At 35.8% G+C, this 23,749-nt stretch overlaps 2 protein-coding genes and 1 long non-coding RNA gene across 3 annotated transcripts; 2 read left to right on the plus strand and 1 right to left on the minus strand.

The window, feature by feature from the left end:
* Positions 1–6,994: 6,994 nt before the first annotated feature.
* On the plus strand, positions 6,995–7,607 carry LOC110869588 (formin-like protein 14). Its single transcript, XM_022118831.1, has 2 exons — positions 6,995–7,052; positions 7,126–7,607. The coding sequence occupies exons 1-2, from the start codon at positions 6,995–6,997 to the stop codon at positions 7,605–7,607; spliced, it is 540 nt and encodes a 179-aa protein (XP_021974523.1).
* Positions 7,608–17,849: 10,242 nt separating this feature from the next.
* On the plus strand, positions 17,850–18,318 carry LOC110872129. The gene is made up of 2 exons (XR_002554190.2): positions 17,850–17,991; positions 18,088–18,318. It is a non-coding gene; the product is annotated as an uncharacterized LOC110872129 (long non-coding RNA).
* A 634-nt stretch (positions 18,319–18,952) lies between these two features.
* On the minus strand, positions 18,953–23,749 carry LOC110872128 (probable isoprenylcysteine alpha-carbonyl methylesterase ICMEL2). The gene is made up of 11 exons (XM_022120906.2): positions 23,214–23,749; positions 22,815–22,891; positions 22,605–22,674; positions 22,426–22,515; positions 22,224–22,298; positions 22,026–22,127; positions 21,793–21,933; positions 21,634–21,699; positions 20,053–20,196; positions 19,770–19,860; positions 18,953–19,316 (listed from the first exon to the last, which is right to left on the minus strand). The coding sequence occupies exons 1-11, from the start codon at positions 23,660–23,662 to the stop codon at positions 19,158–19,160; spliced, it is 1,464 nt and encodes a 487-aa protein (XP_021976598.1). The 5' UTR covers positions 23,663–23,749; the 3' UTR covers positions 18,953–19,157.

Raw genomic sequence — 23,749 nt, forward strand, 5'->3', positions numbered from 1 at the left:
TACGTATGAGCCAGCAACTATTCGTACGAATTAGAGGGTCAATTTGAATTTTTTTTTCAACAAAGGGAACACACAAGACGTTTACTATGTTCAATGCTTTACAAAAATGCACATTGGCAATTCGCCAACTCACGTAGGACAGTTCATCAGATGTGTGGGATGACTATCTACAAATGTTGGATAAATATTCATGAGATAGTCTCCACCATTTTTGTCAAGATATAATTAATAGTATTAATAATGTTATTGTTTATAATTAATATTATTAAATTTTTAAGGGTGTGATTGTTGTATATGGCAAAAGATTGAAGTTTATAATCAAGAACATCCGGATCCGGTTTCGAACCGGTAGTTTATTTTCGTTTATTAGTTAATGGGTCAAAAGCAGAGTCACTGTTATGTTTTATTATTTGTATTGGGCCAGAGGCCATGTAATTAATGGGTCAAACACTAAAGTCTAGAGTCTAGTAGGTATGTTATGTTTGGGCCTGATTTGAAGCAACGTGAGTATGAAGGGATATAATCGTGAACAGTTATTATGGGGAACGACATACCCCTTGGCTGCAATCGACACATCCCTTCCATCACAACGCTTCAATACATATATATAGGGCTGCAAACTTCCAGTTTCAAAGCGTCTGTACATGCAGAATTTCTGATTAATTCAAGTCCAGTTTGTTCAAGTTCGATTCCGTGTTTTCGGTTAGTTATTATTCGTTTCTGTTATTACGATTCAGTATGAAGTGGTGTGAGCATGGCCGGCCCTGGGGGTGGGCGGGGAGGACCACCGGCCAGGGCCCGATATTTCGAGGGGCACGTTTTTTTAAGAAAAACCCCGATATGTATATGTAAAATATTTTTTTAATAGGGCACACCCATACAAACATCAAGATAGGCCCCCTTACAAAACTATTCTTATGGTTTAGATTAGTTATTAACCCCTTTGGCATTTGGTTTAGACATTTAGTGAGCTAAATACCCAATTTTGTTAAGGCAGGACACATTTTTTTTAGCTCGAACAGGGTACACGAATTTTCAGGGCCGGCCCTGGGTGTGAGAGTTGTAACAATTATTCGTTCAAGTGTAATCATCGTCCTTCTCGAACCGAATGGTCCTGGGAACCGGTTGCCTATGATACCAACATTGGTATCAGAGCCAAAGGTTCTTCGGTAAAAATCGAGAGGGGTCATGGTGGTTTTGGAGATCATCTGAGGGAGAAGGGTTAAACGGCTGGTGCCGGGTTTGGTGATGTTTGGGTAAACGGTGGAAAGAGCGGCCGGGGCTGCAACAAGGGGAAGAATGTTGCGTAGGGGAAGCCATCCACGCGTTCGTGGAAATCACCGGTTAAGAGTTTTCCCAAGAAGATGGTTCCGAAAGGATTCAAGAAAAGTTTCGGCCAAAGAAGGAGCGCACCGGTGGGAAGACCGAGAAAGGCCGGAAATCGTTGTGTTTTATGTAAGCAATTTGGTCACATCGCTTCGATCTGTCCAAGTAAGTATATCAACTTAAGCCCGTTACCCATTGAAAATGATTATTTAGTTGATGGTACTTGCGGTGGAAGTTTCGATTCGATTTGGGTGGTAGACCCAAATTTCAAAACACACATGACTGGGAATAGGAGTGTGTTTAAGCGATTTAAGAGGCACTTTGGGGTGATGACGGATGATGTGAGAAGGGAATTCTCATTTGTTCACGGTATTGGCGAAGTAAAAATACCGGTGGACGGTAAAGATAAGATAATACTGTGTGTCAGTTATGTGCCAGGACTCAAAAGAAACGTGTTAAGCCTAGAACGACTGATGTTTCAAGGAATTGAAACAATTACTACCGGTGATTCGTGCATTCTAAAGAAGATGTTCGGTGGTCAAGCGAAAGGCTTTGATGTGTTTGAGAACAAGTCCGAAATCGAACTAGAGGAGGAGTACCTAGACAAGTTTTATGATGGTCTAAATGTTGATAACGGACACCGAAATGATAAAGAAAAGTTCAAAGAGTATGTTGAGGATTTTTACGAAAAGGAGTTTGAGTTAGAAAGAGAGAAAAACAAGAAACTAAATGGAGAAGGCACGTCGAGTGTGAAGAAGACAGAGATTGTCTACTCGAAAAGGCAAAAGGCTGGTTTCGTGTTTTATTATGAAAGCTTGAAAATTAATCCGCAACAATCTAAAGAAGAACTACGTCGAAAGGCGGTTGCCCGTTCTCAACAAGAAGAAGATGTCATTGAACATGACATGATTATCGAAAGTTGCCTAGAGGCCTTGGATTTAATTTTGCTACATGAAGAACTAGTCGGGTATGAAAAGCTTTATAGTGGCCCCTTCGAGGAAGTCTTAATGTGGTTTATACCGTTCTTTCTTGGAATCTTCAAAGAAAACGTTATGCCTCCTACGCTCATCGACGGAAGGGATGTTAGTTTGATTTTACTACACCGAATTGTGGCTGTTAAAGGTGGTACAAAGAAAGTGATCGAGGATGATCTTTGGGCCGAGGTAGCGGTCGAGTATGGTTTCGAAGCGGACGATGCATATGTGATAAAGGTCGCTTACGTGTACTACATCGAGTTGATTGAGTGGTATTTCGAGTTTATGAAAAAGAAAGGAGATAAAAACGCAGCGATTGCGGGTGAAGGAAGTAAGAAGGATGAACAAGCGGGAGCGGTAGAAAACGAGGATGAGGCGGACTTGATGATTACCATCGAGGTCGCCGATAGCGATGACGATTAAAGAAGGTTGCGGATCAAGGATGTTCATGCTTAGGAGGGAGAATGAAGTTTATAATCAAGAACATCCGGATCCGGTTTGGAGCCGGTTTCGAACCGGTGGTTTATTTTCGTTTATTAATTAATGGGTCAAAAACAGAGTCACTGTTATGTTTTATTATTTGTGTTGGGCCAGAGGCCATGTAATTAATGGGTCAAACACTAAAGTCTAGAGTCTAGTAGGTATGTTATGTTTGGGCCTGATTTGAAGCAACGTGAGTGTGAAGGGATATAACCGTGAACGGTTATTATGGGGAACGACATACCCCTTGGCTGCAATCGACACATCCGTTCCATCACAACGCTTCAATACATATATATAGGGCTGCAAACTTCCAGTTTCAAAGCGTCTGTACATGCAGAATTTCTGATTAATTCAAGTCCAGTTTGTTCAAGTTCGATTCCGTGTTTTCGGTTAGTTATTATTCGTTTCTGTTATTATGATTCAGTATGAAGTGGCGTGAGAGTTGTAACAATTATTCGTTCAAGTGTAATCATCGTCCTTCTCGAACCGAATGGTCTTGGGAACCGGTTGCCTATGATACCAACAAAGATATTTGAGAAAGCCGGTGTTTAGTGATATGCAACAAATATGTGAGGTACATGAAAGTGTACACCGCTTCGCGTGAATGCTTAGTAGTATTAATTGCATGGATTGGAAGTGGCTGAACTTTCCAATTGGTGATCGTGATGGCCGGACCAAAATACCCGAGGCCGTGGCATCATACAATCTTTGGATATGGCATGGAATATTGGAATGTGCGGCGCGAACAAATATATTAATGTTATGGAGCAATCACATGTATTTGACGATGTGATTAACGAAGTTTCACCAGGCTCTTCAGTCTATGCTAATGGTACTGATGCGTGTCAGTGTATATATGTTTTAGATGTATATTTTAAGCCCTTTTTACACTTTTTAGCCAAGTTTTAAATTTATAAACACGATATTCATTAACACTAAACACACATATGGGCAAGTGCAGCCATCGTGGACGTAGTATAGTGTTGGTAAGATACCGAGGTCGTCCAAGGGCACAAGAGCTTTTAGTACCGGTTTATCCTCAACGTCTAATCAAATCAAAATGTTAGAAAAAGATTTTTAAACTAGAAAAATAAAACTAACTAAAATGCTGAAAAAGAAAATAAAAATAAAAACAGATAGACAAGATGAATCACTTGGATCCGACTCGTGTGTAGTATAACCTTTGATTATTTTTGCACTTTTGCACTTGTTTAAGAGATTATCTTAGTTATTGTAGTAGGCCCCTCTTTTGAAGTTGACGTTACCCTCAACCCAGTAGTTTGAGTCAGCAAGGATACAATCCTAAAGGGTCGGATTATTGAAATATAATTAATTATGTTATTAATGCATAATGTGGTAGGCCCCTCTTTTGAAGGCGACGTTACCCTCGGCTAAGTAGTCTGAGTCAGTAGGGATACAGTCCTAAGTAGCCGGGTTAAAGTTTTAATAGTAGTTTAACTTATGAGGGGATCAAAGAGTTTGGACCCCCGCCATCCAATATCGTTGGGTATTGAAGGAGGTCCTACTAAATTTGACCCAGATCCTTTGCAGGATCTATACACTGAACAATGGCAAGACTCTTACCAAACCGTTCTCTTAACCCCCGACCAGGTAGCCAACATACCTCCATATAGACCGTGGAGTTATGAATGGTGAAAATCTTTTATTTTATATAGACAGTAAAATAATGCCAAGACACCACGGACAAACGATAAGGAAGAATCATCTTCAACATAAGAAACTAGTAATTAAATTCATTAATACAAAACCAATTAAAAAGTGCAAAAGATTAAAAATAAAAAGTATTATACTAAACACTTGTCTTCACCAAGTGATGTAAGAGACTTAGGCAAACATAGCCTTTGATTGTCAAGAACTTTTACGATCAATCTTGGATCCCGAGACGACTCACACACTCTATGATGGACAATGGATTATGGTGGTGGATGATGGTGTTGTGATGGTGGTGGGTGGTGGGTGAAGTGTGAGAGAGGTGGTGTGCCAAGGGATGAGTTGCAAGAGCTCCAGGCACTCCTATTTATAGGCTGAACAGAAGCCTGGGCACGGCCCCGTGTCCACTGGGCACGACCCCGTGTCCATCCGAGTCTCTCTCTTCATTAATTGCAATTCGCAATTTCATTAAATGCGTCTGCAACAGTTGACCACGCCCCCGTTTCCCCTGAGCACGGCCCCGTGGTGGGAAGTAGAAGCTTCTATCACTTTGTCTTTTCTGCTGTCACTTTGGCACGCCCCTGTGCTCACTGAGCACGGGGCGTGTTCAACCTTCTGTCTTCTTGTTTTTCTTTGGGAAGATGCTGTCGAGAGGTCGGGCATGCCACGTTTGTTCCTTTTCTTGTATTTATGTTAGATTTAGCTGTGTTTTTGCTTCTTTTGTTCATTTGAGCTCATTTAATCCTGAAAATACAAAAGGAAGACAAAAGCACACTTTCTCCAACATTAGTACTAAAAAAGGGTTAATTTTATGCCACAATTGATGTAATTTATATGTTGCATTTTGTGCACATCAGTACTCACTACTACGAGTATAGGTACAATCTTACCGGTTTCATTTATACTGGATATACAATTTTAGTAAGGCATTTTGATATTCCAATGATGAAGAAAAATTCACAAAAAAATAAGAATCGGCTAGGAAGGATATTTACTAGGCCTTTGGAGTGTTGAGTAAAAGATGGGATATCATTGCACGTTCAGCACAATTGTGAGAAGAGGTTTATTAACGTTGTGTTCCCGAGTTTAATATAGGGAATGAAAAAAAGATAAAATGAATTAAAGAGAGAAAAGAAAAGAAAAGAAGTGGAAAAGAAAGATAACTATGGTTTCCTTGAGTTTAAGATTTTATGTATTAAAAATTCTTTCTTTCAAATTTTCAATTCAATAGGATTTGGAATGAAGGAATAAACATAAAATTTCTTCCATTTCTCCCATTTTCTTTCTTAAAATAAACTCTGTAACACGATTTTTTTACATCCTTTCAAATCTCTTCTTCTCCTTCGGTAAATGAGAATCGGAAGGATAACGTAAGGGACATCATGTACACTCGTATCAAACCGACTTACATGTATTCATTAAATATTTGCCATTACAAGTCAGTGTAGCTTCTAAGCATAACTTATATGCATTCTATGGCATCTTCAACCCTAAAGGGAATTTAACGAAAAGTGTTCAAGCTTAAATCGAATAACTTAAGAGCTTTCATGTTCAAGCTTAAATCAAATAACCTAAGAGCTTTCATGTTCAAGGAATCTATGAAGATCGAGAAGCCTATTAAGGAAGCTGCTAAACCATCAGCCGTCAAACTTCCCCCCTATCAAACTGCCCTTAAAAAAGCCTGCACAACCTCATGAACCTAGGAATAAATATATGATACGGATTGTGTTTGGGTTCATGAGTTTCAATGCAAATTCATCAACATGGTTTCGTACTTTCAAACGAGTTTGGGTTAAGAAATTCTGAATTATATTTTTAGAGAAACGCATCTACTATTTAGGATCTAAAGGTTTAATGGTATCACACATATTAACAGTTCTACATGATTTGTAATATTAACTTTTTGTTGTTCATTTAGGATCTAAAGTCAGTGGCGGATCAGGGGTGTTTTGGAGGTTCCCGGGAATCTTCTTAGTTTGGAAAAAAAATAAAAAAAAAATAGTAGAAATTTTGTATGATTTAAAAAAAAATAGTGAGAATTAGTGAAAATCTATTAAAAGAAATTTGGTGGGAAAAATTCATGGATCCGCCAACGGTATCACACGTATTAACAGTTCTACATGATTTGTAATATTAACTTTTTATTGTTCATTTTTTAGAAAATAACAAAAAAGCAAACTGAAATCAAAAGTTTATAATTTTATATATCACCAAACTACAAAATTATTTATCTTTTTGTTGGTTTTATCATCTAACATATCGTGCGTACAAAACTTATTTAGCTTTTTGTTGGTCTAACATCGTGCGTAGTTTGTACATATTAACCCAGTCTCGTCAATTCCCTTGCACCTATGCCACGACTTGGGTCCGGTGGTCTTGAGTGACTGACTACAATTATTTTGCAAAGACTCACAAACAATTTAAAAATAAATAAAATAAAAAATTTGAGTATCACTTACTGCGGAGACCATTCACAACAACTATATATTCATTAATATATCCTCATTCTATCCAAGTAAGTTGAGGTGGAAGATCTTGATATGGGAAAGAAGGTTGTTCTGATCTTGATTTCATTCCTCTTAATCATCTCATCCTCAAGTAAGTACAAATATCCATATATAATAAATACATACATTCTCTTTATAATCTTTATTTAATTTATGCATTGCAGACGGGGGCGAGGCGCCAGAGTTTCGAGAAGCACTTGGAACTCAATCATCTCTTCCACCAAAGAACAAGGGTTCTAACTCACAAGTAACACCTAGCGGCCCATCTACTCAAACAACAATTGTGCATAAAACATGGTCTTCAACTACGACTGTAACAGGTCATGGCCCATCTACTCAAACAACAGTTGTGCGTAAAACATGGTCTTCAACTACGACTGTAACAGGCCATAACAGGCCACCAAACAATATGGATCCACCAGGACCACCATCACCTAGCAGGATACCAGAAAATGCAACCCTTGTTACAACTCAACAACCACCACCACCACCACCGCCTCCTAGGATTGCGGAAAATGAGACACTGCTTACAACTGAACAATCACCTCCACCACAGCCACCAGGCCCGCCACCATCTTACATGATTCAAGAAAATGCCACTGCGGTTACAACTGAACAACCATCACCATCACCATCCGTAAAATGAGACGGCGGTTACAACTGAACAACTATCGCCACCGCTTAAGATAAATTGCTAAGCAATAAGCATAGACATGTTTAACTAACTACAAGTGTAGAGACTGATACATCAGTTGATCAGTGACCGAACTATTGGAATATATTATTGTTTGGGGTTTATTAGTACACGAGTACACAGGGTTTCTGTCATCTCTTACAATATATAGTCATTTAAAAACATATAAAAAAATTGAACATTTAAAAAAAATATTTGAATATGAAAAAAAGCGACACATATAAAAGCTTTACGAGTTGCATAGTGTTGTATATTAAAAACGACAATCAATGATTGGCTAGTGATTATTGAGCCATATACGACATATATAAAGTTATATGTGTTGTATAGTGTCCAATGATTACCAGCCGATGATTGGCTGGTGTTCATTAAACTCTATATGAGACTTATAAAGCTATACGCCTTGTATAGAGCTCCGGAAGTTTCCAAATAAATAAGGGGGTGTCCAAATAATGATCAATCCTTTTACTAACCTATTCAAACTAGGATTGCGACCCGCCGCAATGCGGCGGGGATTCTTTAGTTATAACTAAGTCAATTCACTACTAAAAAAAACACCTTTCTTGACATGCATTGCGTGTCATAAAAGGGTCTTTATGACACGCAAATGCGAGTCGTTGATTGAGGAGTCATAAAATTAACATGACATGCATTTGTGTGTCATGTTTTTATGACACACATTTAATGACATGCTTTCATGACACACATTTCTTGACAAACATTTAATGACACGCATTCATGACACTCATTTTATGACACATTTTAATGACACACATTCATGACACTCATTTTATGACACTTTTTAACGACACACGTTCATGACAAGCATTTATGACACATATATATGACATTCATTTACGCGTGTCATGCTTTTAATTGTTTAATTTTTTTATATAATTACTAATTTGCCTTGGATACATATATAATAACTATTTTTTTGCAAAGATAATTTAATTATGATACAAATTAAACCAAAAACTTATATGAAATACATAAGAATTTAATATACAATAGAAGTCCGCTTCTATTCTAATGAATATCCATAATCAAACATCTATCAAACCAAAACTAAAGATACATTGCATAGTATGCCAACTCCCCATACATGGCTCCGGGTTATGATCTACAACTCCATATCGCTACTAAACTGTAGTTCCAGCAGTTCAGAATGAATTAACTCATACCACTTGGTTACAGATAACATTGACGATCTTCTGAGGTGAGCAAAGTTAGAAGCTGCTTCTATGTTATAGTCCATGATGTTTGAATGAGAATTAACTTCAATACAACGTTGTTCAATAAAAGCTAATATTGTAGGTTTAGCTTCTTCAACTCCATTAAAGGACAGATTCCAAATAATCTCCCAGGCAACCAAACCTTGTGTGATTTGTATTTTTCTTCATCATATTCGCTTTTGGCATTTTCTTTCGGATAGCATAAAACATTTGAATCCACTTGAGATATTTGGCTTCTTAAATTCATCATTTGAAACTAAAGTTCTTTCTTCTGCTAGGGTCACAAAGAAAGGTTGCATGTTCCTCCAATGTAGACACTTGCATCAGGAATCTAGAGCACCAACAAAAAAATATGTATGATAATAATATGCAGAAAAAAAAACTATTAGAGATCTCATGCCAGCTAACACGATAACATAGATACATAATTTGTCATCTTATTTGCAAGGGTCAACCTGTTCTCTGTACATCAATAATTAAATTTCAATCTTTACTTCTTGTAATGTTTTTAGTGACTTATATGATTCTCGTATAAGCATGAAAAGCATGTAACCATAACACAAATATAAAGTTTAATAATTAAAATGGAAATCCTTACACACACCTAAAAGTCCACACGATATAATGTAGTATTGTGTAGTTGTGGTGCCTGCTAGTTTTTGAAACTTGATAGCAAACTTGCATAACATATATTAAAAATAAAAGACCCAGAGTACAATTTACACGAGGTAATTATAAGCATCAATAATCATAATAATTAAAACTGCAGCAAAAATTTCATAGATTTTACAAGATAGATCAGGTTAGATAACATATATTCCAAGCTTGAATCAATATTTTTTAGAGTTAAATGTTATCTTAGTCCCTATGGTTTGGGCCATTTTGCCAGTCTAGTCCAAATGTTTCATTTTTTGCCTGTGGGTCAAAAAATGTTTCACCGTTGTCATTTTACTCCATTGGGTTAACTTCATTTATTTTTTCTGTTAACGATAATGGAAATTCGGTCATATTATATGTAGTTATGTTTACTAGAAGGGCAATTCGGCCATATAAAATGACCGTATTGCCCTTCTCGTTAACAGAAATAACAGATAAAATTAACCCAGTAAACTAAAATGGCAAATGTGAAACCTTTTTGGACCCACAGGCGAAAAATGAAACCTTTAGACTAAACTAGCAAAATGACCCAAACCACAGAGACTAAAATGACATTTAACTCTATATTGTTTAAGTTTTACTCTTTACACTAACATGTAGGTCAAATTTAATTTAGAGTATGATATAAATGCAGCATCCACACAATTTTTAATCAAATAGATCAAAATATAAATTCTACATTAGATATTTATTAGCAAAAGAATCCAATTACACATTTTAATCATATATGTATTACTCCACATTTAAAAAATCAAACTCATGTAAGACTCCAAAGTATAATAGTCATGTATATGAACAATTAGAAATTTAACATCTTATCAGTTTGTCACATACCAAAATTCGAAACATAAGATCGAAAAGAGGGAAAATGTAAAAAATGAGAAAAGTACCATCATAGGAGGAGAATGCATAGTGAAACGTAGTAGCTATTTGAAGAACCAAAATCATTGTTTTAATAACTGCAGAAAGAAAAACGTTTAGGTTATCCGATGCAAATAATTGTTAGCTTTGATTTACAAGGTTAGAAAAGGTACAATATTTGATTATTGCATATAGAATGATTGTTGAGGTTGTTATCTCTTTGGAGCGAGTGGTGAGGAGGTCCCTTTACAAATTGTTTTTTCAAGAATCGACGTGACTCCGCAAGCAGCTCTACAAATTGGGGTCCAAAACGAAGTAAAAAATCTGGCGCCTTGCTAACTTATAACCCTTATAGAACGTAACTTAAACCAAACATCACGATAGAAACTTATTTTCTTTCAATGATAGCAAATTTAAATGGAACTTAAGAAAAATCTAAACAAAGCTCTAAGTTTTGAGAGCGGTTTCCACCTTTTTTATCTTGTGCATTATAGTCACCTCACCATGATTTTATAAAATATTAATTAAAACCCATTTCTTGAAAACTCTTATCTTTTTAAGCATACAAATCACCTTGTAGAAGCCCTATTCGATTAAAATGACAAGCTCTATTCATATAAATAAAACCAAATTGAAGAACTTCTATTATTCAAGCTATAAAAAGCATCTAATTGAGCCATTTTCTACTACAAAAGCATCTAAGTGAACCCTTTCTATTGATTATAAGCTAAGAGTTCTATTCAATTAAACTAAACTAGATTAACTCTCATGTAAAATCTCAGTCTCCACTAATTAACACTTTCATTTGATAGGTCTCATTCATGACACTGCTTTAGTTAAGAAAGAATTGGTTTAATTGAAGTCATACCATAGGTAATGAGACCTCCGTAACAAGTTTTAATAATACTCCAGCAAGAAAAGCATATTGAGCATCTATTGTGTCCACAAGATCCACCTTTAAACCTTCCACCTAGATAATTAACAAATATCACAAAAAGATTATCCATACTCAAAAGATTATGTTGGCATATATAAAACTAAAAGCTTACATACTAATAAATTTCAAAGAATGTCTCTTTGGCATACCATCGAACACCTGGCGTGCTTTTATCAGATGCACAGAATCCACCATACATATCAATCAAAGTGTTACCAATATAGAAATCCATTCCTCTAATCTCACACCAGATAAAAGCAAGAAAAAATGGTATGTTAAGCACATAAGACCCACTCAAATTTTGAGCTCCAATAATCAAAATACATTGGCATTTCAAACATGTACCTTTAAATGAATGGTTGGCCGAGACTTCAAATCAGTTATATTTACTATCTTCAGTCTACCGTCAAATTTCCAATGAACTTTGTTTCTCCAATTCGGCATCATCCTTCTTTCATCGAGGGCCCGAGAAATTAGAGAGTGTAAGCCGCCCTGAGCATCACATATTTTGCTATGCTCCTTTTTTTTGTGTGGTGGTTGCAACTTCTAAATGTTCCAGAAAGGCAATTCAAGGGATATGGGATGGGGAAGAAGCGGGAGATCGATAAATTTTGGATGAAGAGGGAAAAGATGAAATTTTGAGGGGGAATGAAAATTCAGATAAGATAAGAGGGAAAAGAGAAATTGAATTATAAATTTATTTCTTTTAATTTAACTTCAAAACTTATATACATTTGATAATATTAGGTGTAAACATTATATCTTTTTAAAATATAAAAAATCTAACATAAATTAGAAGTGTTGTTAATAATGCTTAGAATTCAAAATATGTATAAATATTATAGAAATAGATATATACAATAATAAATTATTATTTTATATAAAAATGAAACAATTACATTAATTATAAATGTTCGTAAATTTTGATTTTCTTTGACTATACAGTCAATTATAGCTACATTAATCAAATGTGTTTTTAATCGTAAAAAAAACACATTTGATATGGAATATCTAGTTGACTAGTTTTAATTATGTTTGACCATGATTGATGATTAGTGACGAATCGCAAGAAAGTTTCTTATGGCAAGGCAAATTTTACTTGAATCATTTATCAAATTTGATTAAATGAGGTTATTTTTAAGCAAACGTGGCCATGATAAATATTATTGTGATGGATACATAAAAACGTTATAATGGGTTATATGTGCACTAATGGATGGTGTTAGGTTTTTTATAGTCATGATAGTTTTTCATGTGTCGTCATGAACCTTAATGTTTAATTTAAAGTCCTTTATATGAGATCGAGTGGACTGATGGGCTATATTATGTTGCAATTCGTCGTAAGGGGACATAGCCTTGATAAACAACATTAACGTACTATTTGACTTATGATTAACCATGTACAACAGTGATTCACTATGATTGGTGATGATTGGTGTAATAGGTCATGCTGGAGATTGGCTTGATAAAAAGCAAGCTTGAACGAGCCGATAGGGACGCAAACGAGCCGAGCAGCTCGCGAGCTACGTGAGATCGGCTCGATAAAAATCTTGAACGAGCCGAGCCTTATCGAACTCGAGCCCAAGCTTGAAATTAGGATCGATTAGATATCGAGCCCAAGCTCAAGCCTTGTATGTGTAGCCCGATTAGGCTCGACGAGCCTTATCGAGCTTAGTACTTTAGGGTTTAAACTATGTATTACTTTTTGAATGATCTAGATGTTCTTTTTTAACTGAGTTCTCAAACTATCGAGTCGAGCTCGATCCGAGCCTTGGCTCATTAACAGCCAAAAACGAGCTCGAGTCGAGCCTTAGCTTGTTTTAACTCACGCCTTAGTTGCTTAGATCGAGCTTTCAAGCCGAGCTCGAGTTTTAAGTTTTACTAACGAGCCTCCAAGGCTTGAATCGAGCCAAGCTCGAGCTCAAGCTTCAGAAAGTTGTAACGAGCCTAGCTCGATTAAGGTGAGGCTTGGGCTCGGCTCGTTTGCACCCCTAGTCGTCAACAAGAAATATCATGTTTGTCTCCTCTAACACGACCGTTAGTGCTGCAGGGATAGAGACGTTGGTGCACGGTGATTGGAGCCATGTGGCCTAATGGTTGTCCTTGTTGTCGAGTTTGTTACCAGTTGTGGGTGGAGATCACAGATCAGTGATCGGCATAACCTGATTGGTTCCACGTCACTATCATTTAATACTTCTTGTCTCCGACATGATTGTCCATCGTGGGAGTTGTCTGGTCAGGTCTTGGCGCATACTTATTGGGCACAACCCTTGTCATTTTTACTATTGTACTTGTCTTAGTTGTCACTTGCTGCATGCGCCGGTCTGGGCCTACGTATATGCTCTTGTCAATGCTAATGCTAATTGTAATTTTGTTAAGCCTGGTTATGATCCTTTGCATGCATGTCTTAGAATGCCTTACACACGATTTGAGACCATACCCCTTCATAATCTTATTAATATTATTTGTTATAATTCGATTCGTCTCATTTATTCTTAATATTCTAAATTTTGAGCTCAAACTTGATTTGTAAAAAGCATACAAAAGATATCAAATAAAATATGAGTGTTATGTTTATAAAAAAAGTATATTTATACAACATTATGATATATAAATGTTACGAAATAATATAATGTATAATGTATAAAGGTATATAAATTGTAAGTGTTAAATAAACTTACAAGTTTAATTATGAATAGCCACATTTTAATAGGATTTTCTAATCAATTACTAACAAAAAATCGATGGGTAAATATCGATCCTTATTGACCATCGTTGATCAATATTGATAATGGTTGACATAGTGGAACATAATAATAAGCCAGGGAATCATAGTGTCGTGTGTGGGAAAGTTTAAACGGGTGGAAGTAGGGATAAGCATTTGGTACTGGGTACCAGTATCGTAACGGTACCGAACCGTACCGGGTATATTCGGTACCGGTACCTACTTTCTTCTTTTTTCGGTACCGGTATTTACGGGTAAAACACCGGTAAGTACCGGTACCGAACCAGTGTATTCAGTACTGGTACTGGTACCCACTTTTTCTGTTTTTCGGTACCGGTACGGTACCGGTATTTACGGGTAAAACACCGGTAAGTACAGGTATCGAACCGGTGTATTCGGTACCGGTACTGGTACCCACTTTTTTCGCTTTTCGATACCGGTACCGGTTAGGTACTGAACGGGTACCGTGCCCATCCCTAGGTGGGAGTTAGGCTTTTTTAGCGTATCTATGTGGGGGCTTAGCGCGAGAATATGAGAGATCAGGTTAAATTAACTGAGATTAGGTTTATAGATTAGATTAATTGAGGAAATTTAAAAATTTTGAAAATATAACTTGACATTGCTAAAAATATGACACAAAAAAGAGTGTCATAATGTTTTATTTTATGAAGCTAAAAAGATGACACACCAAAACGAGTGTCATAAATTTATTAAATTCTGTAAATCTATGACATTTTTTTTCTTGACACACGCTTTCGAATGTCATAAAATGTGTGTATGTCATTGTTTGCGTGTCAAGATAGATCTTGTTTTTTTAATGACGCTAAAAAGATGACACACAAAAAAGAATGTCATAAATTTATTGAATTTTGTAAACCATGACATTTTTTCCTTGACGCACGCTTTCGAATGTCATAAAATGGGTGTGTGTCATTGTTCGCGTGTCAAGATTGGTGTCTTTTCTAGTAGTGTAGAACCCGTATGTTATGTTAAACCTGTCAAATGAGAAAAAATAGACGATGTAAAAACGTTCACCCACACACGCACGTTGCTTCGTGTTAACTCGCAAAATTTAGAACGAAACATAAAAACGTTGAACCAAAGACGCACGTTGCGATGTGTTGAGTCACAAAATTTAGAACCAAGCATAAAGCGAAAAATTTGCGGAACATGAAAACTATAAAGGATCAAAGTTGAAAGTAAAAAAAAGTTATGAGGATAGATTGCAAAAGATAAAAAGTTTTGGGTTAAAAGTAAAAAAAAACAAATAGTTTTGAGTTAAAAATAATTTATGAAATACTTTTGGATGAAAAGTAAAAAAAAATAAAAAATCAATTTTTTTAGAAAACCCTCAAAGCCAACGTTACAACAATCATATGCATAACCATTTTTTCTTTGAAAACTCCACAAAGCACACTCCGCGTTGTGTCGGGACGTAAAATGGTGTCAAATAGTACTAATGTCACACAACCGTAATCGAACACCAACACTGACTCGACCTAGGATATGCGTGTTGCGACGAACCTGTCAAACATGGAAAAATAGAGGTAAAAACATTGAACCACACATGCACGTTGCGTCGTATTAACTCAAAAAATTTAAAACTCTACGTAAAACGAAAATTTGCAAAAGATGAAAAGTATAAGTGAGAAAAGTTGTGAAGTTAAATTGCAAATAAGGAAAAGTTTTGGGTTAAAGTTAAAACAACAAATTATGTAGGGTTGGGTTAAAGTTAAAACAACAAATTATGTAGGGTTAAAATTGTAAAAAGTAAAACCTTTGGATTGAAAATAAAAAATAAACTTTATTTTTTTGGAAAACACCCAAAGCATGGTGTACAAGTGATAATGCATAAAAAACTTGCAAAGTTATATATGGAATAATAATAAGAAACCAACAAATATGGGAAGAAGCTGATGACTTGATCTTTACGCCGAGACTTGGTGCTGTGGCCCCTGAGAGACTGACTACAATTATTATACCAAGACTGATCATAAATAAAATAAAATCTGAGTACCATATATTCAAAGATGTTTTATAACTATATAACCATTATATTCTTATTATCTCCAAGTCATTCGAGGTGAAAGTTCTCAGAGGTGGGAAAGAAGGTTGTTCTTATCTTGATTTCGTTCTATATATATATATATGTATGCATGCATGCTTCTCAATCCAATAATAGTTTGATTAAAAGGGGCTGATTTTTCCAGCCAATTTTAACATGAATTCAGGTACAAGGCGACGTCTTACTTGTCTAGCAGGAGCTTTTTTATCTCCACCATGTACGCCTCAAAACATGACAAAATGTCTAATCTCAAAAGAAAAAAAAAAACGTATCAAATCTATATAGTTAAATCGGTGATATATCGTTTAAACATTTATAAACGTTACCATCAAATTATTAATATAAAAATCTATACAGTTAAATCGGTGATATATCACAGATATATCAGTTATCGGTCCTCATGTAAAGTATCGGTACCGATATTTTCGGTGATATTTGACTGATATCACCAATTTTCCCGATATCGGTACCTTTGTTCTTAGTTCTGCCATTGTTCAAAAAGGTACATTTCTTCTTAGTTCTACCATTCGTGTTTCTTCTTGTTGTTGCTATTAGTGTTTTAAGTTGTAGTTGTGGTGCTAAATGTTAGTGTTTTAAATCTTAATCAGTTGTTACTTGCTACAATTTTTAGTTAAATTGCTATATATATAAAAATTCCACATGATATTAAAATTATCGATATTCCACCGCGATAACATATATCTTAAATATCAGTCCTTGACCAATATCCGATTATTTACCGAATTAACTGCTTAGATAAAAATAGTAAGTGCATTCATTTTATTAGAAAAACATAATGGTTTATTCAGGCCTTACCCCAAAATTAAACAAAACCAAATTACTCCTCAGAATTGGTGAAACCCTTCGAACAAATTCACTCTAACGAGATACAAGTAGACGGCTAGAATATTAGATTCGCTACTTAATTAACCAGTCGTTACGATTGAAACTCTAAGTTTCAATTTCTTATTTCACCATTTATACAATAAAAAATATATGTTTTTAACTCATTTAATGTTCATTAGATTTTTAATTTTCTCGAAGACTGGTGAATATGAGCTAGTGCCCCCTCCACCTCAGCCAAAAAGCAGCCAATAACCCCCCCCCCCCCCCCAACCCCCCATTGCCTAGGCACTATTGATGGTCCGCCAAGGCAATAGCGAGCATTAACGAGTTGTTGGTGGGGCCAGATGAATATTTAAATCAGTAATGGGGCCGACATTGACCTTTTGGTGGCTTTATCCCAATTCTTGGTTGTTAAAGGGGGCGGGGGGTAATGGTTGATGAGGCATAATGTGGCGAGGTGTCGCAATAAACCCTTTAGGGGCTCCATTTCATACCAACCAGCCTAATAACTTGCATTCAAAAGTTGGATGCGCAACCATATTCCCGTATAAATTGTATAGAAAACCAAGTTGTATTATACCAAGTATCAGTATCGTAATGAACCGACCCGATACCGACTAGTACTGAATTCTCCGCATCACGTTGAAGAATCGGACTAGTATATATTTTTATCTCATCATAGCGTCACTAGCCTAGAGCCAACAAGTGCAACTCTAGCTTGTACATATTAATTATTAATCCAGTCGGGTCTACAACTCCCTTGCCCAATACCTACGCAAAAGACTACATGGGTTTGAGTTTGACGTTGACAAAGATTTATAAATATATAAATAAATGAAAATATAAGTATAATCTGAGCATTACTTAGAAGCTTCATAACTATATATATAATATATATAATATATATATCACCTTGGAGCAATTAGAGCTGAAAGATCGAGAGATGGGAAAGAAGATGGGTGTGGTTGTTCTGATCCTGATTTCGTTCGTCTTAATCATCTCGTTGTCAAGTAAGTATAAATATTCATGAATATTGAATGCAATCTTAATTTCAGTTATGAAAATGGAGTTATCTGCATAACAATATTCTCTTCTCTTTCAAACAGATGCTCTATCTAATTATAAGACCGGAAATCGTGCAAATGGGACGAGATCACATCTTCCACCAAAGATGCTTAAGCACGGTTAAAGCAGCTACATGTTTGATGTTTCAAATGGATGTTGTTGTGTTGTTTACCTAGGACAGGACTGTTTGTATCATTATCAGATACTTACATCATCATCTATCTATATGTATGCATGCATGCTTCTTAATTCAATAATGATCTAATGCTATATATTAACTGTGCACATAGGCGCATGCGATATAACATGAATTCAGGTAAGAGGCGCCGCCTCGGAGGTGCTTTGATTGATTTAAAACGCCTTGCTGCCATCCAGGCGCTCTGGCCACCTTCAACCACTTAACCGGACAAACAAACCCCCATCCACGCTAGGGACTATCCGAGAACGAATTTGCAAACTTGGGGACTATAGCTGTAATTTCAAAAATGTAGAGGCTATAGGTGAAACTAGACAAACCACAGGGACTAAACGAGCACTTTTCTCAAGAATTTATATATAAATTAACAAGCATACCCTATTTCAAGACCCAAAACGTAATTTTATCAGGCAGTCGTCATCGATGTTGGTGTGCTCAGACCACCATTCTAACACACCAACCTGAACTCGCTAGTTATTTAGAAACAGTATTGTTAATATCATACTCAAATTACAGACAGAAAAATACTCACTGTATTTGTGTAATATATATACATACATATACACACATTTAACTTTCATTTACGCATGAATATGGAATCTGTTTCAAACAGATGGGAGTCTGCCACCACAGCTTCGACAAGCACATGTCACTCCAACTAAGTTACCACCAACGTATACAAGTTCAGCCCCACCACCCGCACAACCTAGTTACAACGTTAAGCATAGACAGTGTTTAACTGCCTATGAACAGCTTCATGTTTATGTGATCATTTGATCAAAATACCATGTTTGCCAGCCGGGACTATTTGTACAATTATCACACATGCTTCTCAACCGAACAAGAAGATTAAATGCGTATCTATATAGACTGTGAGGCATACGTACAAAGAATGTCACATCTATAATTAATTGATTAAAAGGGGCTGATTTTTCCAGCCAATTTTAACATGAATTCAGGTACAAGGCGACGTCTTCGAGATGCTCTTGCTTGTCTAGCAGGAGCTTCTTCATCTCCACCATGTATTATAGCCACTAAATCGTCAAACAGTTTGTCATCCCCTCTCATCGGATCCTGATTTCATACACAAATTGTGAAAATAAATAAAAAATAGAGTTAATTACTGTTTTCGTCCCTGTGGTTTGTCAAAAATCACTATTTCAGTCCATTAGTTTAAAAATTGCGATTTCAGTCCATGTGGTTTCACTTTCGTAACCATTTCAGTCCCTGTGGTTTCACTTTCGTAACCATTTCAATCCATTTATTCTGTTAGTACAGGGACTGAAATGGTTACGAGGTGGACTGAAATGGTTACGAAAGTGAAACCACAAGGACTGAAATCGCAATTTTTAAACTAATGGACTGAAATAGTGATTTTTGACAAACCACAAGGACGAAAAAAGTAATTAACTCTAAATAAAAACAAAATTATAGAAACAAAATATAAAATATGGGGCACGGAAAGTTAAAATTTGTCCTAATACGCATATAATATATGATAAAGCAAGAATGGATAACAGTATATACCTGAACAAACACATCAGTGTGAGTTTTCCCCTCGTATAACTTCAATTCTGCTTTCGCTCCTACTCTTTGGAGACTTTCCGCAAATGTTTTACTGTAAATAACAACATTTCTTTCTTTTCATTTTTTTTAAAACAGAGTAACTGTATCAACAATACAAGAAACTGGTAATTTGGATGGGTAATTACGTAAATAATATAACAGAGTATATGCCTGAGGCTTACACAATTTCTGCCACTTTTGGTTGTTTTTACATCTTAAGATGTATTTTAGAGGGAAAAGATACCTGCAATCTGCTGGAATTGAATAATCTGCTGTCCCGTGAAATAGGATAACTGGAGGTAGAAGAGAAACTGCGCTATTATTGTTCGGGTCTTGAATAACAATTTCTGGAGAATATTTACGTAAAGATTCATCCCCTCCCATTATTCTGTAAAAATTATGAAACTTTCGTTAGTTTTATGCTACTAGAAGGGTGCCCGCGCGATGCGGCAGGAAACACCGACACTGTCAAGGTGCGTACGGTTCGGTTGGTTCGGCTATTACCTCATTCCCTCAACCGAAGCCAAAATATAAGATATCGGTTAGTCTATTTTATTCACCAATCGGTTTTCGGTTAATCTGTTCGGTTTATTCAGTTAGATTAACGATTTTTTGTTCGGTTCGTTTAAATTCGGATAATTGCCAAAACCGAACTTGGACTAAAACTTTTGCTTAGAAATACATGAAATTGAGGTTTAAATACATGAAATAGATGTATAAATACTTAAATTGGAAGTATAAATACATGAAATGGAGGTATAAAATAAGAAATACATGAACTTGAGGTATCAAAGCTAAAAATATATGAAAATATGAATAGTTCTGTTACAGTTCACGATTCAGTTATTGCTCACCCCCTAGACACTGTTAATCACGTAAGATACCAAATTTTTTTAATTAAAAAACTATAGCAATACTATACTCAAATCAGAGAAAATAAAATGCTCGTTTTTATATAGTGTAATTTAAAAAATATATAAATTAATGTCTGGAAAAGTTATGGCAGTTTAAAATCGTGAGGGTAATTAGTTTTCCATAAGGGGATAAAGTGTAACTAATAATTAATTAATCAGAATTTGGTTAAAGATGAAGGGTTAAAGTGTAATAAAGATGAAAGAATGTAATTAGTGGTTGAAAGGCTAATTTACCCTGAATTTTATGGTTGTACTTTATGCATTATTAGACTAAAAAAGTTCTTAACTTTTGGGTATCTTAAAATACCTTTCCCGTATGCATTATATATAGTAGGCGAATTGGAAATAAATAATTAATAATCCCAAGTCAGTTATTGGCCGATGATAATCCAAACTGGTTTTTTTTTTTTTTGTGTAAAATAGTCCGCTGTTAAAATAACTTAACGGAGTTAAGTTTTTTTCCGAATTACAAACCGATGTTTTAGGGATTTTGATCAGAACGAGGATACGAGTCGATTGATGTAAAACTTACCTCGAAATTGTGCTCGAAATGGCTTGATTTTTGTTAATTGGAAGTTTAAACACCCGAATTGAAGCACCGTTTTCGTGGGTTGGGGCAGTATTTCGAGGTAAGTTTTACATCGATCGACTCGTATCCTCGTTCTGATCAAAAGCCCTAAAACATCGGTTTGTAATTCGGAAAAAAACTCAACTCCGTTAAGCTATTTTAACGGCGGACTATTTTACAAAAAAAAAAATTGACCAGTTCGGATTATTATCGGCCAATAACTGACTTGGGATTATTATCGGCCAAATTGAGTTGGGTGGGATTATTTATTTCCAATTTGCCTATATAGTATAGATTAATAGTAGGAAAAGAAAGATGATAACGCAGATCTATGCAAGAATACCTCATAAAAAGTGATTTGTATGGACCTCTTGTGTTCAAATGGTCTGCCAGGTTAAACATATTATATCTGTAAAAAAAAGATTATAAAGAAAATCAATCAAGGAACGGCAATAGAGTGATGCACCAAGAATGTATATATAAAACCAATTGACAAACATACCCTCCTGATAATCCGAAATAAGCTTTAATTTGGGATACACTCCATGTAGTAGCTTGTTTTGCATCGGACTCTTTAATTGCCTGCTCCACAAGAGCACACGCAGCAATGTGGGCACCAGCTGATTGACCCATCAAATAAATCCTTCAAAGTCACAATAAAACTAACTTCAAGACCCAAATCGATGATTTTAACATACCATGTCAGAAATGTAAATATACATATAATAAACGTACCTGTTTGGATCACCACCGTATTCAGTGATATTATTGCACACATATGAGATGCCTCGTGAAGCATCCTCAACCATTTCACTGATGGTAGCCTTCGGATAATTTCTAAAAGGAAAGTAAATAACAGTATTACAATAATAAAGAAAAAGTCTACTACAGATTCTAAAAAAAGATAATATTTACAATTAGATATTAAACTACCTGTAGTCTATGCATGCCACTATGACGTCTGTACCCGATAAGTGAAGCCCTAAAAGAGAACCCCAAGCTTTATACCTGCAATTCGAAAATTTAGCACTCAAAACTAGTAATGATGGAAGTTCTGCATGTGTCAAAAGTTAAAAATTCTAAAATTTAAAATTTAAAATTTAAAACTTAAAATTTAATTCTTAACGATACGCACCCTATTACCCAGGCTCCTCCAGTGATGAAAGCAATGACGGGTTTTGGAACGTCATTTTTCCCATCACTTTTAGGTAAATATATATCAAGTCTGCAAGCGTTAACAATGCCGTCAATTACTAATTCACGTAAAACTCTGCTATGAACAAAATAGCAAGTCAACATTGTCGTAGAACATACTTATTCCTTGGTGGATCACCAAAAACAATATCCCGACGTATCTGACTTGAGAAATAATAGTAATAAGCGACTGCAACATTTAAACGGTCACGCGTCATTAAGGAAGTCGAATGACATTAGAGATCTAAGCAAAGTAACGTAAAAAGTGTGGGCAGCTTGTTATCAACATGGGAGGAATGACCTGAGGCACGAACCACCGACTTTACAAACCTTGAAGTACACCTGGCATGATTAGGAACGCGTAACATTGTAGAGAAAGAAATCCTGTTATCAATTTACAGCCTGACCTGAAAAAAATGAATAAAAAATTTGTTAACAAATAACAACAAATACTGGTTATCTTGTTATCGCGGGTGATCGGTATAATCATATACAACATTCAGAAAATTTCGAAAACATAGCAATTAACGCATAATCGTTATACCATGGATACAGACACAGTAAGCTAATACATTGTCATTAATCATTTAATGCATAATTAGCCCTAAATGATACATTGTCAATAATCATTCAATCCATAATCAGATCCTAAACAGTAAAATTTCATCTTCCAAACCCTAATTTCACCAATAAACAGTACCAAAATAGACAAATTAAACAAAATTATACCTAACATATCCAAAAACTTTAGCCCCAAATCGAGTAACAGAATACCGATCACCATCACTCCGAGCGCCACTACTCCAAAAAAACCGCTTTCTCCCTCCACGAAGATCCGTTAAATTCGAATCACTAGCCGCACGACGACGTCGTTGCTGATACGAAACAGAACTAGCCGCAATAACATCAACAGTGCCGTTAACGTTATCGAGACTGGAAACCCTAGGAAGTAGGAAGGGTTTAGTCTCGAACTTTTTACCGTCTTCAATCGATGAATGAGGCAAATCGTCAGAGTCGTAGTGGATCGAATTGAAGAAGACTGCACCAGCAGAAGGTGGCATGATTGGAGATGATGATGTAGGGTTTGGGATGAAGGGGTTGGAGATTGAGATCGGGAGGATCTGTGACTGCATGTTGGAGATGTATAGGCGTGTGGATTTGTTTAAAAATTTGTGCATCGATGAATGATTGATCAAAAATGGTGTTGGTTTCAGAGTGTGAAATTGGGATTTTGCAGAGATGGGTGAAGGGTTTTTGTTGGTTTC

This window comes from Helianthus annuus, chromosome 8, assembly GCF_002127325.2.
Source record: "Helianthus annuus cultivar XRQ/B chromosome 8, HanXRQr2.0-SUNRISE, whole genome shotgun sequence".
NCBI classification, from domain to species: domain Eukaryota; kingdom Viridiplantae; phylum Streptophyta; class Magnoliopsida; order Asterales; family Asteraceae; genus Helianthus; species Helianthus annuus.